The 24670-nt window shown below is 38.0% G+C and overlaps 2 protein-coding genes and 1 pseudogene across 3 annotated transcripts; 2 read left to right on the forward strand and 1 right to left on the reverse strand.

Annotated features, from left to right (window-relative positions):
* Positions 1-6309: 6309 nt before the first annotated feature.
* On the forward strand, positions 6310-10148 carry LOC137723365 (putative serine/threonine-protein kinase PBL7). Its single transcript, XM_088692587.1, has 6 exons — positions 6310-6494; positions 6600-6750; positions 7238-7428; positions 7725-7914; positions 8023-8405; positions 9331-10148. The coding sequence occupies exons 2-6, from the start codon at positions 6630-6632 to the stop codon at positions 9616-9618; spliced, it is 1173 nt and encodes a 390-aa protein (XP_088548713.1). The 5' UTR covers positions 6310-6494; positions 6600-6629; the 3' UTR covers positions 9619-10148.
* A 539-nt stretch (positions 10149-10687) lies between these two features.
* Positions 10688-12634, forward strand: LOC137722008 (protein NUCLEAR FUSION DEFECTIVE 4-like). The gene has a single exon (XM_068461016.2). The coding sequence runs from the start codon at positions 10688-10690 to the stop codon at positions 12632-12634; it is 1947 nt and encodes a 648-aa protein (XP_068317117.2).
* Positions 12635-12717: 83 nt separating this feature from the next.
* Positions 12718-24670, reverse strand: LOC137723751 (uncharacterized; annotated as a pseudogene). Its single transcript, XR_015961178.1, has 17 exons — positions 24611-24670; positions 23523-24185; positions 23290-23436; positions 23062-23175; positions 22547-22605; positions 22087-22153; positions 21737-21932; positions 16722-16777; positions 16489-16572; positions 15976-16383; positions 15538-15599; positions 15146-15215; positions 14346-14426; positions 14168-14268; positions 13583-13704; positions 13203-13309; positions 12718-13048 (listed from the first exon to the last, which is right to left on the reverse strand). The product of XR_015961178.1 is annotated as an uncharacterized LOC137723751 (transcript).

The raw sequence follows: 24670 nt of genomic DNA on the forward strand, positions 1-24670 counted from the left end.
TCCAGAATGTGAATAAAATATTCTAATCCTATGTGGACAAAAACCTTAAATTTATATGTAACTCTTAAATAAAACATGCATTATTATATAATAATATACAACACAATTTATCAGTGATGTAGTAACTCTTAGAAGATTGCATATTTGGGGCACAACTGAACCTAATTTAAAGGATTGCATGTACACAACTTTGGGATTTGCTATCCTCTTGTCAACTTTGTCATTGGTCATCTCAGCAATAACCTGTTGATTTTACAGATCAAATTAATAAATTATAAGGCTGTACATAAGTTGACTATCTATGTTGATATAAACGGCAACTTTCACTCCAAATTCCCATTAAATCTAGAGAAATAATGTTGTAAGCATAAATCTATTTCTAATTTTTCCCATTAAATTACTCACATCTTTAGTAGCCTAGGCAAAGCATGTATAAGTATAAATAATAAATGATTTCGGATCAACAAAGTTTGTCCATACTTACAGCGATGTCAATGGAACCAAGTCCAAAAAGAACAATTGAAGATTCTTTTTTTTCTTCAGTTTTGTTGCATTTAAAGTGCTACTCAAACCTGATTTTGGAAAGAAAGTATTCAGCATCACATGACTTCTGATACATAAATGAAGACTGTAATGTTTTGAGTGTTGAATTTACCCGATTGTTCACAATGAAGAAGAAATATCGCCAACCTTGGTATTGTATATTTCTGCCTAAAAAAAGTTTTACAAAAAATATAACAGGTAGTATAATTAGGTATTTGTGTGTTGAATCGTTAAAATCATTTCTAAGTCAACTAAAATTCTATTTGGGTTGGAATCAATTGTATACAAATGAAAGTATTATAACTGAATATAGACAGTATAATGGAAGGATTTCCTCACCATTTTAGTAAATACTAGAAAAAATGCCCGCTCTCCGCTACGGGTTTTGAAATCTTAACCCAAAATTTAACATACCCATTTTTAAATTATTCAAAAATTAACCAGAGAAAACTTCAAGTAGAAGAAAAATGAGTTCTCAATCAAAGAAAACTTCAATTTCATGCAAGTTTTTTTGTTCTAATTTCAAGGCTTAACAATTCAAGATTGGAATTTGCATTTGGTTCAAAGAAGTAAGATAAACTGATAAGCAAAATGAACTAAAAAAAATAGAATCTATTCCAATTTGATTATCCATTCTTGTACAAAGAGACACAATATTTATGAGGCTCATCTACAGTCATTGTGACTGGAGTACGTCATCGGGGCAGTAGTAATGCTGTAACATCCCACATCGCCCAGGGGAGTAATCCTTACCTAGCACGAGGCCTTTTGGGAGCTCACTGGCTTCGGGTTCCGTAGGAACTTCGAAGTTAAGCGAGAAGCGTGCGAGAGCATTCCCAGGATGGGTGACCCATTGGGAAGTTCTCGTGTGAGTTTCCAGAAACAAAACCGTGAGGGCATGGTCGGGGCCCAAAGCGGACAATATCGTGCTACGGTGGTGGAGCGGGCCCGGGAAGTGATTCGCCATGGGCCGGGATGTAACAAATGCTTTCTTTTATAATCTGGAATAATAAGATTACAAAAATAACTCTTTCTATTATCTCATCTCTTCTTCCTATATTTTCTCTCTTCCTTCTGTTTCTCCTCTGTCGAGTCTTGTGTTGTGTGGGGGTGTGCTCTCCTCAATTTATAACAGAAACCAACTTGTTTTGTTAATTAAAATAGTTGGAGAAACTTGATGGCCAAGGTTGGAAGGCACTGAAACCAACTTGATTGACATCTATCTTTATTCTTTTGGTTGAGTGGACATCCACTGATACAACACTCCCCTTAGATGGCCACAAGTCTTCGATTGACTCATTAAAATTTTGATCAGTTTTAGATGCTCCCCCTGATGAGTATCTCCCCCTAATCTCAGAAATTCTTTAGGCTGATGTGTATCAATGCCATATTTGAACTTCTATGGGCTCATCGTTGATCATTCTGCTTCACTTTGTTGCATAGTGGAAGTGGTGCGTAACCTTTGCTTTTGAATGATCATTCAAAACATCACTTCTCAGCAACTCATTTATGCTTGGCAGTTTCAGTGTAAAGAGCCAACATCATATCCACTATTCTGAAGTATTTGCAGAGGAAATGAGTTGAGCATTTTGAATGACTTGGTTGAAAAGGTATTCTCGGAGAGGAAGAAAACTGAGTATTTCAAGATGCTTCGTTGAAAATGCACTCTCAGAAATGAGGAAGAATTAGGCATTCTTGCAAGTCTACCTTGCCATGGAGCACGAAGGTCGACATACATAAGGATAGCAAGTAGTGGTGTTGTTGGGATAATTTCCTTTATGCTTATCAACAACAGTGGTGCAATTAGAATTGTAAAATTCACGCGTTTCAACTTTATTAGAGACCTTTGACAAAGTTGCCCATAATATCCGAAAAGATGAGATTGCGTCAGAAAAGTGTCAAGGAACTTTATTCAAGAAAATCTGGCTTTTGAAATTCGAAGAGCGGTGCCTCTTCGATTTTTGAATAAGTAGCCATGTTGCCTCTTCTTTTATAGATGCATCAATTGTGTTCAAAATGCATGCTCCGAAAGCCTTGCCTATAGAAATTTCTTCTTTTTGCACTTCTCAGATTTCAATTTATCTGTTCTCATTTTCCTTCATTATTTCTGAAAATGGCTTGGCCATCTAACCATGGTTTCAATTTGAATGTTGTGGAAGATGCAAACATGTCTCCTCAAGACAATATATGGCACCCATCTTTCTTATCCTCTAATGGACCTCACACAGTTGGGGACTCTGTGATGAAGAATGACATAACCGCTACAGTAGTAGCTACGAATCTTCTTACCTCCCAGGATAACATGATACTTTCAAAATGGTCCGACAAATTGGCTGTTCAAGACTCTCTGTCTTTCCGTGTTCAATGTGCGAGCTCTGTATCCAATATGAGCCAACGTCTATTTGCTCAAACTCGCCAAGTTGAATCATTAATGGCTGAGGTGACGATTTTTAAACAAGAAATCATAAGACTCAAGCACGAGAATAGAAAGCTAAACATGCTTGCAAATAATTACTCAACAAGCATGAAAAGAAAGTTTGACCAATTGTAAGAATCTGATAGCCGAATTCAAAGTGACCATCAAATGTTTATGGCCCTATTACAAAGGCACCCATTGCCTCCACTGTCCGGTGTTCTACCAATATAGAGGCTCTAAATAATCAACCTCCGGTGCTTCTCCTTTTTGGAATTCCGCCAGGTACTAAGGCGTCACATGATCAATCTCTAGTGCCTCCCTCTTCTGGGATTCTGCCAAGTACTTGAGGCTTCACATGATTTGTCTCTAGTGCCTTTTCTTTCTGGGGTTCTGCCAAGTAATGTATATATAAAAATTTCATGTCTTATGCGTAAAATTTTTTATTCCAGATACCCATGAAAACTTCTGATTCCATAATCAATAAATAAATGAGGAAATGAGGAAATATTCTAGTTCCAAGAATATAAATCAATGAATCTATTAACAGATAAGAATAATGTTGTGCTAAATACAATAAAGCATATACTTCACTAAAATGTGGGACTTCTAGACCAAATATCAATTTATTTTTATCCTCATGAAGATAAATGATCATTCTAAGTGACTAAATATTGGTTAATCATTTGAGTATTCAACTCATAATCTTCAATCCATATAGTTCTAATAGATTCACGTAGATATATCTTATAATAAGTATAAGGGTTCATTCAGGAATGAAATTTTTTCTTTATTGTATGAACTCGTTTACAGAAGTATAATTTTAGATTTCAATTAGTAACCTTGTGTCATATCATGTGAGTGTATTTCACTGTATTACAAATGCCTATATGTAACCTCCTTGGTTCAACATCTTTTGACTATTTGTATTATATACATCTATATATAGGTCCATTTTTCCACGTTCTTACAAAATTGTAATGGAATGGCCTTTCTCCATTTTTAGCCAATAATTTTTCCTTTCATCGATGAAAAAAAGAACATGACTCAAACACAGCTCATTGATGAATTTAGTAACTACTTGTAAAAACCAAAATTACCATTAGTCATCATCAATCCATGATTCCATATTCTCATGTGTATGCGCATGCATAAAAACTTTTCATTTCTTTGGATATGCATTGCCTCTTCAAGGGCATTACACTATCTCTTCCAAGAAGTCATAGTTTAGAGAATGCGAATCATAACCTCCTCTTGAGCGTTATAGAGCTTGGAAATCCAACATAAATTCTCAATCCGCGATGGTGCCTCATTTTAGTACATCGTGGCAGTGCAATAGGTACATAGATAATACAACCAAAAACTTGTAAATGTGTAATGTTTGGTTGGTGCCCAAACACGAGTTATACTGAGAAATATTAATGGTTAACAACATGTCTCAACTGAACTAATATTGCATCATGTAAAATGGCATGCCCCTATGTAGAAAACTTGGCAATTTCATTTTCATGAGCAGAGCGTGGGTAATCTATTTCATCCGCTTAATAAATGCTTCTGCTAAGCCATTTTGAGTATGGACATAAGGAACATGGTGTTCAACATCAATGCCCAATGACATGCAATAATCATCAAAAATCTGAGATGTAAACTCTTCAGCAAATATGCATGGATTATATCATCATTTACATTATTCGAGAAACTTCTGGTCCTTATTTAATAGTCTGTGAACTGAGACTTTTATGGCCTTACAATTAAGTTGTGGCACTTTAGCATTTCAAACTTAAGATACTCATCAAGAAACTTCATGTTCGATCTTGAGGTTCAAGGGACTTTATTCCTGATCTTTTTGCATGATGATGATCAAGGAAATTTATGTACAATCTTTTTTCATGATGGAACTTCGGGTCTAATCATTTTATATGATGAGGATCAAGAAACTGCAGGTTCTGATCTGGTCAAGGAACTTCGAGTCTTGTACATACTCATTGTAGCAAAAGAAATACAATAAATTAATTAAAGCAATATGCGGTAATTTGAGCCATGATAAATAAATTGCTTATAAGTAAATAAAGTTTGTGACAAAGGCTTTAATTCAGCATCATTCACATAAATAAATCAAAACTTAAAGCAAAGGGTGATAATTCCACCCATTGTAAATAAATTGCATTTAAGTAAATGGAACTTATGAAAGGGCTTTAAACCAGCATCATTCATATAAATAAAGCAATAATAGAAAATGGTGATGATTAAGTTTCCATCATTTTTTTTCTTCTTTCTTTTTCTTTGTATGCCACTTTCTTTTGTTTCATCTCTTTTATTTTATTTTTACAACTCTTAAGTCTTTTTAGTTACCCAGGAAGTAATAGTAACAATAAGTCTCAATTGGTATTCCTCATCCAGTGAGTTTCGAAAGAGCATAAGCGGTTCCCATAAGTTTTGGAATCAGGAATAGTGCTTGCAACTTATGAGAAGATCAAATCGTTAGATTTAGCTCAAATTTAATTATGATATAGATAAGAGGATATAGAACAACTTTCATGAAGAAATAATTTCAATCTGAGCTACCGAAAATGGAGTTTTGGTACTTATAAGATGACTGTCTAGTTTTTTGCGGAAATTGGAAACTGGTTTGGTATTTCAGTCATCTACAACGATCGCATCGTTGGAATTTTTTGAAAATTTGATATGTTGTAGATACTGGACGGACGAACAACTTTTAGGAAGAAAGTATTTCAATCCGAGGTAAAGTTGGATTTCCGAGACTTTTTACATGGCTGTCAGATTCTCTTCGAATTTTGAGTATGTACTCTTTTGCTTCTACAAAGGATGATATACAGTCATACAACAATATATATATATATATATATAGTTGCTTCAAGAAAATCAGTAGTATATAGATTTGAGAATGAAATGAAAAGATTTTCTTATCTATAAGATTCCAGCAGACAGAGGTGAACCAAATTTGTGGCGTACTTTCCACTGACATAAGAGCTTTTCGTGCTGATAACGTGTTGTGAATTCGACGGTATGTGTGCAGTGGAATAAATGAAATAAGACACAAGGATCCTCTATAGTCAGTGCAACTTGAATACGTCATCGAGGCAGCAATAGTTCTTTATTTTATAATCTGAAATAATAAGATTACAAAGATAACTCTCTCTATTCTCTCTTCTCTTTTTTCTCTTTTTTCTCTCTTCCTTCCGTTTCTCTTCTCTGCCCTGTCTTGTGCTCCCCTTATTTTATAACAGAAACCAACTTGTTTTGTTAATCAAAATAATTGGAGAAACTTGATGGCCAAGGTTGGAAGGCACTGAAACCAACTTGGTTGACAGCTATCTTTATTCTTTTGGTTGAGTGGACATCCACTGATTTACAACAGGTCGAATATTTTACCGAAATTTGGTGTCCGATTCTCAAATATATCTCATGACACCCAAAAAAACAGAAAGAAAAACCAGAGTTGGTGGAATAAAAAAAATGTGCTTACTTCTAAGTTCCAGCTTTTCGATATACAAATTTATAAGCTCTCGTTATCTGAGTGAGTAGCTCGTGTGGGGTTTTTGCTTTTGGGGAAGTTGGGGAAGGTTTGAAGGGTCTCTGTGGAGACTGCTTTTTCTAACTGCTGCTTTTTTCTCTTTTTGAGTCTTTGGCTTCTCAAACAGTAACATAAATCATGGGTTGGATGATGATTCCCTGTTTCGGTAATTCCAACGGTAAAGCAAAAACAAAGAAGAAAAGGAAGAACAAGATTGAGTTGCAGGTTAAGCCACTTGATCAGATCAAACCCACTTCAGGTACTTACTGGTTTATCTAAATTTACCTCAAACTGTGCTGCTGGTGATTAACAGATGAATTTACTGGCTTGGTAATTGTTTTTATCCATCTGGGTTTCTTTTAAATTTTGCAGAAGATTAGATATTTCATGTGAAGTTTATTTTGTTCGGATTTTAGTATGCAGATTAGTGCCCTTGAGTAGAATTTTTCAGATTTTGAGATAACTTTGGGATTGACTTTGATAGGGTATGAACTGTTGTTGTAGTTAAATATGAATTATGATGGCACATCATACAATGCACTGGTAAAGAAGGAATCTTTGTAGCATTGTTACTCCTGGTATTGCATATAGCCACGTAGGATTGTTTTCGGTTAGCTTGGCATCATCCGAAAAATCCCGCTCAGTCTTTATTACAATTTAGGTTGGTTATTTTCTCCATTGTGAATGAAATCACTCTTACTTTTTTTCTAATAAAAGTTCTCACTTCTTTTCCTGTTTGATTTTAGGTTTTTCAAAGACTAGTTCCATTTTGAGTGTCAAGGAGGATCCAAAAGATGGAGGGTCTTATCACATTGCAGCACAGACTTTTGTATTCCGTGAATTGGCAGCTGCAACTAGAAATTTCAGGCCACAATGTCTTTTGGGTGGAGGTGGATTTGGCCGAGTATTCAAAGGACGTTTGAAAAGTACAAATCAGGTTAGTCATGGTTGTCTTTTTATTTCATTGATCATGAAACAAAAATGCAGCCCGAAGATGTTTTACGAGTGCTTTACACATATACGTGTGCGTAGATTGTTTGAATTTTTTTTTTTTTTTTTTTTCCTTTTTTGGGTTGGGGTGGATTGGGGAATGATCATTTTGAAATTTTCTTCATAGACAACAGATTGCAAAGCATGGGATGAAGATTCTAGCTCACTAGGAGATTTACGTTGGAATATGCATTCGATGTAGTTGGTCAAGGAATTTGAAACTTATCGTTGTGTTTGGTGTAGGTAGTAGCTATCAAACAACTTGATCGTTATGGATTACAAGGGAACAGGGAATTCCTTGTTGAAGTGTTGATGTTGAGTCTTCTTCACCACCCCAATCTTGTTAATCTTATTGGTTATTGTGCGGATGGAGATCAAAGGCTTCTTGTTTATGAATATATGCCCCTAGGGTCATTGGACGACCATTTACATGGTGTCTATAGCCTTTTGCATTAACTTTCAAATTTCAGATGCTTCTTAACCTTTACTGATTCATTAGTTAGCTTTTCGGTGGAACTGGTTTCATAAGCTTCTTTTGCAGATGTGTTACCAGGTAAGAGAGGACTTGATTGGAATACACGAATGAACATAGCCGCTGGGGCAGCGAAGGGATTGGAGTATCTACATGACAAGGTAAGTCCTCCTGTTATACACAGAAATTTGAAAAGCTCCAACATATTGCTCGGTGAAGGGTATCATCCAAAGCTGTCTGATTTTGGTTTAGCCAAACTTGGGCCTGTTGGGGATAACACTATAACGGTTACGATAAATATTGGATATTGTGCTCCAGAGTATGGAATGACAGGGCAATTGACTCTTAAATCAGACGTTTATAGCTTTGGCGTAGTTCTTTTGGAAATTATAACAGGCAGGACAGCGATTGACAATACCAGAGGTGCAGGAGAACAGATTTTGGTTGCGTGGGTAAGAAATTCCGTTCGGTTTACATGTTTCATATTCATTTAAGTAATGAAGCCCTTTGAGCACGTTCATATTCCCTTTTTTTTAGCTCTTTCATATTCTTAATAATATAACTGTTGGAGAACAATTTAGAAACAACAAAATAACAAAAATACAGAATCAAAATACTTATACTTTATTATTCAAAACTACTTGCAATACAAAATACAATTACACAATAAATACAAAGATTATAATAATACTAACTTGAATGAATAGAAGGTAGAGGCTAACGCAAAAGCTATGTCATTCGAACAGTATTTTCATCCCACTCTTGTGCTTGTGGTTCTACAATGTCTACTCAACCAGGATACAACTACCTAATTCTACAACCCACACTGGATTATAGAATTCTAGCGAATTGCTTTGTATGTTTACTCTCTAAGAATTTTGTACAGAAGAAAAAGAGGAAGAAAGGATATCTTTGAAGGAAGAAAGGATATCTTTGAAGGAACTGAGGACTCCAGTTATATAGGCTCTTTCATACCTCTTCAAACATCTTTTGGATGTATCTGAAGTCGCACAACTCTTTCCAAAGAGTTGTCTATTAATCAAAACGTTTTTTATTAATTTAATTAAAACTAATTCGAAATTAAAACTCTTCCCAAGGCCCTTGTCTTGATTAATTAATATTAATATTATAGTATAATCATCAAGCCTAATCCACACAATTAGTGGCCCAAATCTCAATCCTCACTTCAAATGGTCCAACACCTAGCCACTAATAAAAAGGTCTTGACCTATACAGGCCTTTGACAAATTGTTGTTTCCCGATGTGGGACAATGAGAGCTCAAAACTCCATCAATGACTGGCCATCAATAAAGAATTTTATAAATCAGAAATTATTCTGATATTTAACACTCACATGTTACTACTTTGTTTTTTCAGGCAAGAACCTTGTTTAAGGGCCGAAAGAAACTTTCGCAAATGGCAGACCCAACGCTCCAGGGTCAGTATCCCCAAAGGGGGTTGTACCAAGCTCTTGCCGTTGCGGCAATGTGTGTTCAGGAGAAGCCTAATATGCGGCCAGTTATAGCTGATGTCGTCACAGCTTTGACTTACCTTGCTTCACAGAAGTATGACCATGAAACAGAGCCAGTCCAAGGCTCCCGTCTTGCCCCTTGTACTCCCCCTAGAACCAAGAGGGATATTGAAAAGGAAGCTCAATTGTGGTAGTGGACATGCCAACCATCGCAATGTTATGATAATACCTGATAGATGCTCTTACGGTATGGAGTCTGAACTGATATTTATCGTGGATGATAACATGCCATCAGATCCTAATTCTGAAGGTTTCTTCCCATCTCCATTTCGTGTCTCATCAGTCATCATCAGAAAATAGTCTCTTCTTTGTTTTTTCTTCTTGAATATATACAGAGCCGGAATTCCGTATTATATATTTCTGTGCCTTCTTGCAGTGATTTTTCATTTGTATTTTTACATCTTTATTCTTCAAATATCTGTAGATCCCGAGGTTTCGTTTCATACTACCTTCTCTTTTCAAGTTTTTTGGGGCATAGTTCTGCTGTGTTGTGTAAAGTGTAATTTCCAAACCCTGTCAAGATTGCTTTGTATTACTTTTTCTTTCGTTTGTATGAAAAGCCTGTGGATGCTTGGAATGAGAAGTGTTTGTATATGTGAATGGATGGATGAACTTGGCTTAGAGTGCCAGGCAAGTTTTATAAATAATACACAAGTTTTATGCTTCGTTAGACTGTAAATTTATCTGTATTGCGTATGATTATGCTTATCATTTGGAAAAATACTTTTACCATGAGAAATAAACTATTTATTTTACTTCCTTATTTTACTGTATCTAGCACTAGCTGTTTTCTGGAGTATGGGATTTTGCTGCAGTTTGGTGGTTCTGAGGCTCCTGAAAATGTGCAACTAATTTGACGAAAATTATATGGTGCTCTAGGGTACCCTATACTTTTGGATTTTTAGCATTTGGATCATGGTCTTTAACCAATAATCTAACGGTAAAAACTCCGAAATATACTAGAAAATCTCCAAATCTTGTTAGAAAAAGGTAAAAAGATAAAACTAATTATTAAGAATTTTTTTTTAAGGATAAAGCCTAAGAATTCCGATAAAGAAAAAATATAAATGCCAAACAAAAACAATTTTCCAAGTGAATATTGATTTTTGTTTCTTTTTTTGGTAGCAAGAAATAATGTTTTGATGGTAAAACATGTAATCCATTTGCTAATCCTCCCAAACCAAAAACTGAGAGCTAACTAAAATGAGTGAGGCACCATCAACACCATCAACTGGGTGCACCGGAAATCTACTGAGTTTCGTACTTTTCGCGGCAAAAAGCCGATGGTTTTCCGTTTTCGCTTCGTTGATGGTGATGTCTGGTTCAGGTACAATTTATCTGTTTGGAACCTATTCCAAAGAGCTCAAAACCACCTTTGGCTATGACCAAGAAACCCTCAACCTGCTGGGGTTCTTCAAAGACCTTGGGGCCAACATCGGCATTTTTGCAGGCTTAATAGCCGAGGTAACACCAACGTGGCTTGTGCTCCTCATTGGGGCTGCCATGAACTTCTTCGGCTACTTCATGATGTGGTTAGGCGTCAGAGGAAAGATCGCGAAGCCGGAAATCTGGCACATGTGTGTCTACATGTACATTGCAGCAAATTCTCTGAGCTTTGTGAACACAGGAGTTATGGTTACTTGCGTCAAAAACTTCCCACAAAGCCGCGGCATCATGATTGGCCTCCTCAAAGGGTACATCGGCCTCAGTGGGGCTATCATCACCCAAATATATCTAGCATTGTATGGATTTCAGGACAAGAGAGCTCTGATTCTTCTCATCGGTTGGCTCCCTGCTGCAATCTCAGTTGTGTTTCTGTGCACGATTCGTCCAATAAAAATCACAGCAGCTGTTAAAAATCAACAACAAAAACGACAACACAAAGTGTTTTTTCGCTTTCTGTACGTGTCGATTGTTCTTGCCTTGTTTCTCATGGCAATGACTTTGACTCAGAAATCGGTTGTCTTCCCCCGGGTAGCCCAAGCTACGACTGCCGCGGTGGTTTGCTTCCTGCTTTTGATTCCTCTCTTGATTATCATCAGAGAGGAGTTAGTCAGCTGGACACTGACGAAACAAGAACCCCATCGAATAGCCTTAGAGGAAACACAAGAACAAGGACAACGAGATCAAGGACCACAAGAACTAGAGTTGGATCAAGAGATCAAGCCGAAAGGTACGTCGTTCTTCTCAAACATTTTCAAGAAACCACCAAGAGGAGAAGACTACACCATTTTACAAGCAATCTTGAGCATTGACATGCTACTCATATTCATTGCAACATTATTTGGACTTGGATCGAGCTTCACTGCTACCGACAACCTTGGCCAAATCGGCGAAGCTTTGGGTTACAAACCTCAGACCATAAACACATTTGTGTCACTCATCAGCATATGGAACTTCTTCGGCCGAATCTTTTCTGGTTTTGTATCCGAAATCCTACTGACAAGGTATAAAATCCCAAGACCCCTTATGCTCACTGTTGTTCTTACACTAGAAGGCATTGCCTACCTTCTCATTGCTTTTGCATTCCCTGGTTCCCTGTACATTGCTTCAGTCATCATCGGGTTTACTCTCGGCGCTCAGTTACCACTGGCTTTGGCAATCATTTCTGAAGTTTTCGGGTTGAAGTACTACTCCACCCTCTTCAATTGTGGACATTTGGCAAGTCCCCTTGGGAGTTATTTACTCAATGTGAGGGTCACCGGAATGCTCTATGACAAAGAGGCAGAGAAGGAGCTTGCTAGGCTGGGTCTGCACAGGATCAAGGGCCAGGATCTAACATGTATTGGCACTCGATGTTATAAGCTGTCGTTTACAGTTTTGACTGCAACGACACTTGTTTCAGCTCTCGCTTCACTTATTTTGCTGATGAGAACGCTTAAATTCTACAGAAGTGACATATACAAAAAGTTTAGAGAGAATACAGAGAATGTAGTCGAGGCAGTGCATACAGAGAATGTGGTCGAGGCAGTGCATACGGATAATGTGGTTGAGGCAGTGCATACGGATAATGTGGTTGAGGCAGTGCATACAGGGAATGTGGTCGAGGCAGTGCATACAGATAATGTAGTCGAGGCAGTGCATACAGAGAATGTGGTCGAGGCAGTGCATACAGAAATGGCTTCATCATCTCCAGCTCCGACCCATTAATGGGGGAGAGCCGGGAATTACAGTTATTCTTATCCGGTTTTCTGAATCCAATAAACAAAAGAAAGAATGTTCCTACTTGCTGATTTTGAACGTCATTATTGTAAACAAATGACTATTAAACAAAGAACTAATATGCTTTACATTCTGACCGTCTAGGGGTGAACTGAACCCGCTGCTGAAAATTGACAAGTCTACAGATTGATGGCTGGCTTCCCTCAGCCACCAGTATATAAATACAAAGAGGAAAGCAAACAAAGACGTGCATAGGCAGCAGCTGCTTCAATCTCTGTTTCATGGCAATGAAAGGGGCATCCATCACTTTTCTGCTACCTGGTCTTTCCCTTCCTCGCCAGTTTTCTCCTTTGGACTGCTCGGTTCTCTCTGTTGATTCGGTGATTTCAGGTCAGTGGATCCCTGTAAAAAAAGAGGGGGAGGGGTTACAAACAGAAATCAAAATGGGTTTAGAAGCATGCACCGGGTTAAGATTAAAAGAACCTCAGCTCAACTATGTCTTGGTATGAACATAACGGGCACCAGCGATCAATACAGAAAATGTAAAACTATATACCTTATTTCTGTCACGCCAACCAAGTCCAAATGATAGAATGCCCATCTTTTTTGTGGTGTTTCCCTGTCTGTTCCCAGCCCCACGAACCACTTTAGCTTGATAAGGTACTGCCAGAGAAATATATGGCCCAGTAGCACAACCAATGAATTAGTTATATTACTTAGACAAATGTATGCGTATACAAAACCAATACTGTACTAAGAGTGATGGAAGAGATGACGGATTGCCAATTTTCATTGTTAAACCGAAACAGATGATGGATTGTTTTCATTGTTAAACCGGAAAAGGGATTATGAATGAACATATACAACAGCTGGGACTGTATAGCATACCGAAAAACCATCATATAGCTCATTCTAGAAACAGATATTTTCATGTACCTTGGAGAAAGCGCTTTGGCTTGACCAGATTCATATTGCAATGTAGCCTCCAACATCGACTCCGCTACTTTTACTCTCTTTTCCATCTCAGTACGTGAAGACATAGCTTTGTCATATTTTTCCTGCATATACGCTACTCTGTTGAGAAATAGATATATTCATGTTCTAAAAGATGGAAAACAAATGACATTTAGATTATGAGATCTGGAGTTTCCGAAGAAAAGAAAATGAAACAACCTGCCAAGAAATTAACATTCAACTTTCTCATTCAGCCATTTTCTTTACTGTGATGCATTATACAAGAATATATGGGTTTCTTAGAAAGCTAAGAGGATAATGAGATGGTGCATGATCCGAGAATTAATTAAAAAACTGGGCACAATTTCCTTTAATGAATAGCTGCAAGGAATGCTAGAAAACGACCAACATTGTCTTCTAGGTAATATTTTTTCCAACTAAGAGCAAGAAAGCTTCCAAAATGTTAGGAGATGGCTTCAAATAGGCATCCCAATCTAAAATACATTGATATAAGATGCATCCCATAAGCACACTAATATATCAGGACGTCAAGGAAAATAAAGGTACCTGAAGCACATTAACTCACTTTTCTGAGCAGCTGCTTCTTGCTCGGCTCTTAGTCGGGCATCTTCAGTAACCTTTTGCTCTTCCTCCATCCACATCAAGACCTGGACAGGAAAAAAACCAAGTGATCATCTTCCCTCTGCTCTCCCCCCATCAAATGACAAAACGAGTTAATTTAAACCTTAAGCATTGCAGTCCCTTGCTCTGTCTTATCCGCAAGGGCTTGCCGTAGCTCAGCCACCTCTTGCTCCAACTGCTCAACCTGCAGGACTATGAGCAGGTGCTAAATACCATCTCAAGGAGAATATGAAAGCACTTTTTTTTGTAGTAAGACAAACTTTAAAAGCATTTTCACTAGGTTTAGAATCCAGATCTCCCCCTATTTCTTTTCTGACACAATCTTGAGGTTCTGGATGCGATCGCTTCTACGGTTAGGATTGACACAAAGTTGTTTGATGTGGAAAAAATAAAATACAACTCCTTATCGCTTCTATTCTATGTTTAGGGATGAGTACACACAAGGTTGTTTAAGGTGAGGTAATAAAAAAACAAGATGCAACCTCCCTCACATTGGTAACAGAAAGTCTAAACACCACAATTCATCATTACTGTTGAACCTAACCCTTTCGAATAATATAAATTCAGAAGATTGAAGATAACCCAACAATTCATCTGTCGCTCCAGAACATAATCAGTAGAAACTAGCATAGACTTCACACCAATATATTATAGAGTACATGATTGAAGATAGCGAAACAACTTCAAGTGTATTGTGTTGACTGATCCTAAATGCCTATTCATCAAGAAGTTTTGAACTCCTGGAGGAAGGGGTTTAACTAAAGATACTGTAAAACAGCACCATCTTTAGATCAATAATTGGACAGATTTCGTCATAGGCTAACATAACAGATTTCTTCGACATGGAACATCAGGAAAACATAATACTAGAAGAACAGTAAGCTAAATCAACAGTAGAATTACCCTTGCACTTAATTCTCGTCGATTATCGAGCTCGACTATCTCCATAAGTGCTGTCTCTAACTCCTCAGCCCTGGAAAGAACAGGAGCCACGATGAGCACTTTAATCATTATTTCAGAAGTTATAAAAATAAGATCACAATATTCCAGGAAAAAGGCAAATTGAAAATTTCACTAATTGCCAGTTGTCTATTATAAAACGAGTAATTTAGAGAACTATGCATGAGACTAATCCCTTGAAGTTTCACAATGACGATGGCAAAAGGAAAGAAATGCAATTAGTGAAAGAAAACAACGGCAACAAAAAAGTCAAACATGATGTGAGATTCTTAAAAATGACAGGAAAATACCCCCCCAAAACTGCAGAATTTTAAACTCCTAAAGTAGCGGGTCACCTAAGTAAAGCAGATCTTTTCTCCTCCAGCACCCTGCATACCTCAACCTTCAACCAATCGACCTGCACAAAAGCTGTCAATCATTGAAACTTAAAAAAGGAGTAGCACAGTGGTAGCCTATATATATCTTTCAACAAATTACAAGTGGAAAACCAATACGATGACCTATAAACAAAAAGTGCAGTCTGGCCAATTAAATTATAAAATGGAAAGGATGAGACGCCTCCAACGAGAGAAACTATAAGCATGTCTGGAAAGTAGTTAACTAAAGCAAACATCACACCCACATCTCAAAATAGCGCTCACAAAGCAAAGCCCCCACCATACACAACAAAAATAAAAATAAAAATGCTTGGTTTCAATAAGACACTTGACAGACGTTAAAATCTAATGCACATCAAAGAATAGTTTTAGGTAAAGAAGCAAAGAGAAAGCAACCTGATCCTGAATATCTGGTAAAGAATCTACTTCTGATACAGTTAGGCCACTAAGGAATTGATCCAGATTACAAGAGCCATATTTCGAGCGAGATACATCTCCATCTGTACTTCCTTCTTCAGTAGGACCTCTCTTCTATTATGCTAGGATCTCGCTTATAACTATACAGCTTGGATGAGAGTCCTTTGGAATCCTTCCAAGCCTGACCCTGTTTAAATCTTTCCTCAACTATTGCTAATACGGCTGGCCGGTGCTCATCTCTCAACTCTTTCAATCTACTTTCAGTTATAGCCAAAAAACCCATTCAAGCAGTCAAAACAAGTTGGCTGCTATCAAATGTTGAGCCAGCAAGAGACTGCAATAAAGTAATAGCATCTCCTGCATCCTTAGTGGTAACTAACGCTGGCCCTGCAGGAACATATAAATAGTAAAATGGCATTCCTAGGGATAGATTGAAAATGCAACAAAATCATATCTTCTGAATTTAGCGTTAGTAGAATTGCGGCAGAGTACCATATAACTTCATCAATGCTAGTGCTGTTCAAAACAGCATAACACGATTTCCTTCAAACAGAAGCACATCCCAAACTCAAATAACTGAAAATCAAAGGAAGCAACAAGAAGGTAGATATTTTAGAACAACATGATTTCAGCATGATTTCAACTCGTTCTTGAAACTGAGAACTAAAGAGAACAGTTCTTCAAAGTTTTTAAACACCACAAGGTACATGCCACATAAATCTTACCACTTTCCCAAGGAATCATATTCACAAATATGGAAAGGAACCAAGGTCCAATGATCCTGTTGGAAATTCAAATCAAAAGAGGTTGCTATTGTTGAAAATCAATGTCAAAGTTAGGCATTGAAAGTTAGGCAATGTTAGGTATGGTTGAATAAAAATTATTAGGTGCAATTAATGTGTTTTGTGTGGTAATAAATAATCTTAGTTTAATCATTTGGTTTGCTATAAATACCCAAGCTCTCAAGCATTGTAAATCATCCCATCTAAATCTCACTTCCAATTGTGAAGAAGCTTGTAAGCTTTCTTATTCCAATAGTTTGTAAACCTTTTTCATATATCAAAGTCCAAGTGTTTTGCCAAAGCTTGTTGCTTCCCTCCTTTCTCTATTTCTTTCTTTGTCCAATTTTATTTGAGAGTGCAAAGTGAAAGAGGTGTGATAGAGTTTGTAAACTTATCACCCACATATTTTGGTATTGAGTTAGTAAACTGTCAAATACCAACAATTGGTATCAGAGCCAGAATACCATTCTGGCAGGTGCAGCAGTTATGGCGTCCAACTTAGTGCAACTCCAAGTTCCCACATTGAAGAAAGAAAATTATGAAAGATGGTGCATCCAATTCAAAGCATTGTTTGGATCACAGGAGCTATGGGAAGTTGTCAGTAGTGGGTATGTTGTACCCACTGCCGAGCAAGAAGCCGTATATACTGCGGATCAAAGGAACACTCTCAAGGACTTACGAAAGAAGGACCAAAAGGCGTTGTATCTTCTATACCAGGGTTTGGAAGATTCAACGTTCGAGAAGGTTGCAGAAGCAACAACGAGCAAGCAAGTATGGGATACACTCAGTACAATCTACAAAGGAGTAGATCGAGTCAAGAAAGTGAGGTTACAATCACTTCGAGCAGATTTTGAAACTGCTCATATGAATGAAGGGGAGAGCATCTCCGACTATCACTCAAGGCTCATTGTGATAGTAAATCAGATGAGGAGAAATGGCGAGAGACTCGATGAAGTACGAGTTGTGGAGAAGATACTCCGGTCACTCACATCTAAGTTTGAGCATGTGGTGACTGCCATTGAGGAATCCAAGGATTTGGAGGTGATGAGCGCAGAAGAGCTACTAGGATCCCTCCTAGTTCACGAGCAACGCATTCAGAAGAATGCAAGCCCCACAACGCTAGAGCAAGCTTTGGAGTCAAAGTTGAATATTGACAAACCAAATAAAGGTCGTGGGCAGTGGAACTCACGTCGTGGGAGCTCATCCAACCGTAGCCGAGGACGAGCCCGAGGAAGAGGTCGAGGCTATGCACAAAATCAAGGTCAGTCTCAGGAGTGGAGATCTACTCGAGGAAAGGCGCATATCCAGTGTCACAACTGTAAGCAATATGGACATTATGCCAATGAATGTTCACATAAAAATGGTGAGCATGTCAACATGGCAGAATCAAGTGGAAATACTGATGAAGAACTTACAGTCTTACTAGCACACCATGATTCCAGTAGCCAACAAGATGTTTGGTATTTGGACTCTGGTGCAAGCAATCACATGTGTGGAAAGAATGAGTTTTTTGCCGAACTCAAAAAAGGGGCCTATGGATCTGTAAGTCTTGGTGACTCCTCAAAGTTGCCAGTTGAAGGCAAAGGGAAGATCAAGATCATCCAGAAGGATGGAAGAGAAGAATACATCTCCGATACCTACTACATACCAGGTATGAAGAGCAACATTCTGAGCATTGGTCAACTGCTCCAGAAAGGGTACATTATACATATGGAGAACATGCTTCTCACTCTCAGGAATGCAAGGAGAAAGCTTATTGCACGTGTTCGAATGTCAAAGAACCGGATGTTTCCGTTGAATTTGAACACAAAGATTGGAAGCTGCAACATCGGTGTAATGGAAGATGAGTCATGGAAATGGCATCTTCGATTTGGCCATCTTAATTTCAATGGCCTAAAGTTGCTGTCAAGTGGAGGAATGGTTCGTGGTCTACCCCAGATTGAAGCCACACGCCAAGTATGTGAAGGTTGTGTGCTTGGCAAGCAAGCACGACTATCGTTCCCTGTTGGTGATACATGGAGAGCAAAGGCACCACTGCAGTTGGTGCACACAGATATATGTGGTCCATTGGATCCCATGTCTTATGGAGGTAATAGGTATTTTATTACCTTCATTGATGATTTCAGTAGAAAGACTTGGGTCTATTTTCTCAAGGAGAAGTCAGCTGCCCTAAAAATTTTCAAGGAGTTCAAGGCACTCACAGAGGCAGAAAGTAAACACAAGCTTGTGGCTGTGAGATCAGATAGAGGTGGAGAGTACACCTCCAATGCTTTCCAAGCATACTGCAAGGAGCAAGGAATTAGGCATCAACTTACTGCTGCCTATACCCCACAGCAAAATGGAATAGCCGAAAGAAAGAATCGAACCATCCTTGACATGACAAGGTCCATGCTTAAGGAGAAGAATTTGCCAAAAGAGTTATGGGCAGAAGCTGTAGCTTGTTCGATTTATTTGTTGAATCGATGTCCAACAAAGAGTGTCAAGAGGATGACACCACAAGAGGCTTGGAGTGGATACAAGCCGAATGTTACACACCTAAGAATTTTTGGGTGTGTTGCATATGCTCAAGTTCCAGAAGCCAAGAGGAGGAAACTTGATGATAGAGGTGAGAAGTGTGTGTTTGTGGGCTATAGTGAAGAGTCCAAGGCATACAAGCTCTACAACCCACTAACTGGCAAACTAGTGGTTAGTAGAGATGTCATCTTCAGTGAGGAAGAGACATGGACGTGGAACAACAAAGAAGTCAGTAAAGAGAAGATCGTCTCCACTGATTTTGAAGAACCAGAAGTTGTACCACCGATTGAGCAACAGCCTGCTCAAACAATCACAACAACTCCAGTGCACAGAATTGCAAGGAGTGGTCCTACATCTAGTGAGGAAAGCAGCTCCTCAACTCCAGTGAGGTTAAGGAGTCTCACAGAGATTTATGGACAAGAAGAAGAAGAAGAAACCAACCTTTTCTGCTTGTATGCAGACCACGAGCCTTTCTCATTCAATGAAGCTGTGGAAGAAGATTGTTGGAAGAAAGCCATGGAAGAAGAGATCCATGCCATCGAGAAGAATGACACTTGGGAGCTGACAAAGCTCCCACCAAATCAGAAGGCTATTGGTGTCAAATGGGTTTACAAGATCAAACGCACTGCAGATGGGAGTGTGGATCGATACAAATCAAGGCTTGTAGCAAAGGGCTACAAACAGAAGTATGGAGTGGACTATGATGAAGTCTATGCTCCAGTTGCGAGACTTGACACGGTAAGATTGCTAATCTCTCTTGCCGCACATCATAAATGGAAAATTTATCAACTAGATGTCAAGTCAGCCTTCCTTAATGGAGTACTTGAGGAAGAAGTGTACGTGGAACAACCGGAAGGCTTCCAAGTACAAGGAGAAGAAGATAAGGTGTATCGTTTGAAGAAGGCTTTGTACGGCCTCAAGCAAGCACCACGAGCTTGGAACTCAAGGATCGACAACTACCTTCACCAAAATGGATTTCAGAAATGTCCATACGAGCATTCAGTTTACATGAAGAATGGTGAAAAGGGGGAGTTCTTAATTATTTGTCTCTATGTAGATGATTTATTGTTTACAGGAAACAATGAGGCAATGTTCCATGAGTTCAAGCAATCCATGTTCAGTGAATTCGAGATGACTGGCAATGGATTAATGTCATACTTTCTTGGCATAGAAGTGAAGCAAGAAAGTGATGGTATCTACATCTCTCAACAAAGGTACATGAGAGACATATTGAAGAAGTTCAATATGGACAAGTGCAACACTGTCAATACCCCAGTCGCAACTGGATTGAAGCTGTCCAAAGGAGGAGAGGGTGAGTTTGTAAACTCAACAGTGTACAAAAGCCTCGTTGGAGGCCTAAGGTACCTTACAATCACAAGACCTGATATAGTTTATGGTGTTGGACTCGTGAGTCGATACATGGAAACACCAAGGGAGTCTCATTGGCTGGCCGCCAAGAGAATTTTGAGGTACATAAGAGGTACTCTAAACTATGGTCTATTTTATAATTTTGGTGAAGATGCAAAATTATTTGGTTATTCAGATAGTGATTGGGGAGGTGACCAAGATGAAAGGAAAAGCACAACTGGCTATGTGTTTTTTCTAGGATCAACAGCTTTCTCATGGACTTCAAAGAAGCAATCAATTGTTGCTTTGTCATCATGTGAAGCCGAGTATGTTGCTGTAGCCTCAACCGTGTGTGAGGCAATTTGGTTAAGAAATCTGTTGAAGTCAGTGTGTCATCCACAAGTGGAATCGACTGTGATTCACGTAGATAACGTGTCTGCAATCAAACTTGCAAAGAATCCTGTTCAACATGGAAGGAGCAAGCACATTGATACCAGGTTCCATTTTCTAAGGGACCATGTGAAGCAAAAGACAATTGAACTTGTCTACTGTCACACCAAGGAACAAGTGGCAGACATCTTCACAAAGCCATTGCCAATTGAAACATTCCGGCTACTGCGTGAAATGCTAGGAATGAAGGCGTTTTGATTTGAGGAGGTGTGTTGGAAATTCAAATCAAAAGAGGTTGCTATTGTTGAAAATCAATGTCAAAGTTAGGCATTGAAAGTTAGGCAATGTTAGGTATGGTTGAATAAAAATTATTAGGTGCAATTAATGTGTTTTGTGTGGTAATAAATAATCTTAGTTTAATCATTTGGTTTGCTATAAATACCCAAGCTCTCAAGCATTGTAAATCATCCCATCTAAATCTCACTTCCAATTGTGAAGAAGCTTGTAAGCTTTCTTATTCCAATAGTTTGTAAACCTTTTTCATATATCAAAGTCCAAGTGTTTTGCCAAAGCTTGTTGCTTCCCTCCTTTCTCTATTTCTTTCTTTGTCCAATTTTATTTGAGAGTGCAAAGTGAAAGAGGTGTGATAGAGTTTGTAAACTTATCACCCACATATTTTGGTATTGAGTTAGTAAACTGTCAAATACCAACAGATCCATCCCACCTAGACTCCTAAGAAATCCAGATGATTCACTGCCACAAGCATAGAGGGAATGAGAAAAATGCTGCTTCATATAAGGTAAACGCCCCAAAATTAAGATTACTAAGATGATTATTAGAAGTTCACATACCCAATTTTTGAAATTTTTCTCCCACCAATTCCTCAAACACTAGTTGGTCCACCTGATAAAACAGAATAATTACTTTTCATGAAGATTAGTCATAACTGAATCCTCCATAAGTACTACAACTGTTGGAAGTGTGATAAAATAAATTGGTGAATCGGAATGGAATCATATATATTTTTGCTCAAAAACTCTAAACCGTGACAACACACCTGAGATTCTGTCATTTCCTCAGTATAGTAGCCATCAAAGTAGTCATGAATTATACCAACCAAAGTCCTATAAGAAACAAACGAAACAATTTAAAAAGTGAGACAGATTATCATAGAACACCTGTATACAAATTGGTAAAGAATTGAGATGATGTAGTGTTCACATAGATTATTTCCTTTAGCCAATATCTACAACTCTTTCAACACAAATTTGCATAATCAAAACAGAAATAAAAACAGGATTTATACAGCCGACCCCACTTAGTGGGATAAGGCTTTGTTGTTGTTGTTGTTGTTGTAAAACAGAAATAAAAGCATGCTATGTTCCATAGATAGCCAATCCACAATGAAGAAGTTACTAGAGAGCATCCATTTTATTAGGAAAAAAAATTAAAAAATAAAAAATAAAAAAAAAAAAAACGGTTGGTAGAGATCGGGGATATAAGCTCTGAAAGCCTACCAAAAGGCATTTTCCTCAGGCCTCAGAAGTAACAATAACCCTGCAAAGAAATTCATTGCCTGCATATATTTTAGTACCGAAGTAATAATAATATTGACAAAAACAGTAATAGCTACGATACTTATCATGTCTGACAAAAAGTGAATGCAGGTCATTGTATTAGTTGCTCGAGTTGTACTTAACGGAAGGCCAGCATAAAACCAATTTAACTAAGAAATAAGAATATATGTAAGCCCTTGAAAACAAATTGTTTTATCAACAAAAATAAAGGAAATGAGAATTGAACTGATGTGTTCCTCTATAGAGTTTACAGGTAAGTCTAATAAAAAAGGAACCTAAGGCCAACCACTAAATGGGACTGATCTCTTGCAAAGATTCTTTACAGTTTAATTAGTGTTTCCATTGGGATTTAGAAGTTAATTTATCCTTTGGGAGTGGGGGCACTAGGCCAAAAAGGACTTTCCATCCATTCAAACAAATGCAAAATAGAAAGTCTGATGAATTGCCCCAATTACCTGGCAATACCCAACAGAAGGGTTATGACGAACATAAGCTAAAAGTAAACGCCTCAGCAAATTCCAACCATTCTCGTTCAATGCAGGACACCCTGGAAATGTACATGGTATGTCCTGCAATAAAATGATAACATTTAGTTCAGGGAGAAACCCAGATTGCAATGCAAAGCAAAAGAAGTAGCACCTACGAATTGAAACATAAAGTCCAAGGCACATGCATCTAATGACCTTCTCAATCTGCCTTCTCCATTTTCTGGGAACACCAGATGAGTTGTCATTATCCATGCTTGCACTAGTATTTATTTCTTGAGCCAGCAAGTCTTAGTAATATTTCTCCACCTGGCGGGCCTTCACACCTACAAAAGCTTGCCATACCTACAATGAAAGATTTAGAAAGCACTGCACTTCCTCTCAAACAAGTTATTTAGGTAAATCAATCAAGTTGAAAGCATCGGTTTTACCTCTCACCTGAGATCCCTTGGCAATCCGCCATGAACAAGGGACTCGAGTTCTAGTTTCCCAGGAAAGAAGGGCTCTGGAGGGGCCCCATTAACCCTAGCTTCCTCTATCCCAACATCAACAGCCTCTCCTGTCCCAGCAACTTTCTCACCATCAGAGTGCCTATCACTTACAGAATTTTCTGCACTGAAGGCATTCTTACTTTCATTAAAAGCATCGTCAAGACCAATTTTATCCTCACAGTCATCCTTGGAAGCCATTCGTGAAGAAGCTGCTTCTTCTATGAATGGAAGATGGTCCTTATCCACGATTATCTGCTCATCTTTCATATTTCTTCCCTTCCTGACACGAACGCTCATCATATTTTCAATGGAACTAAGAGATGATCTAATAAGAGTCCACGTTTGGACCTCAGATGTCTCTGTTTGTTCTAAAAGTTTAAGCTCCTTTTCTGGATCTCTTTCTGATGAAAGATCAGAAGCAGTTTTTTTACTAATTGTATCATTCCCTTCCTCACCACTCTCACAAACTGTCTTTGCTTTCTGCTCAGTAGCTTCAGCCTGCAATTCCTCTTTATCTGAATTCTCAGGAGTGCACGATTGAGAAGATTTCTCTACACTTTCAAGGAAGTACTTCCACTTATTTGATCTTTCCTCTTCCTCCTCCTGATACCATAAATATATCACTAAACTGAACAGTCAATATTTCCTTAATTTAGTCCCTTGACTCTGTTTATTTCAACGGGAATACTATTTCAACAGAAGGAAGTCCTAGCAATAGAATGTGCAAGCTTCCATGTCTTTAAACTATTACAAAACTGTAACCTTAGGATCATACACCATGTCACTCTACTTCTCTATAAAGCGTAAAGTTAATTAAAAATCACATCTTCCTCCTTGCAAAAATTTTAGTAAATAATAAATCCCATTACAAACACACAGATAACATCAGTTTAAAGTAAAAACGATGTCTTTTCCACATCTCTACTTATTGAATTCAGAGTTAGTTGATCACATGAGACTTGAATGAATGTTAAAACAGTTACAAAGGCATTTCAATGCCACAAGATGCCCACAAAGAACGAAATTACCTTGTAGATATTGAAGTACTCTCTATATCTTTGTACATGCCGAAGGTGTCCATGTCGAGA

This window comes from Pyrus communis, chromosome 4 (assembly GCF_041283825.1).
Source record: "Pyrus communis isolate YQ-2024b chromosome 4, ASM4128382v1, whole genome shotgun sequence".
NCBI lineage: Eukaryota > Viridiplantae > Streptophyta > Magnoliopsida > Rosales > Rosaceae > Pyrus > Pyrus communis.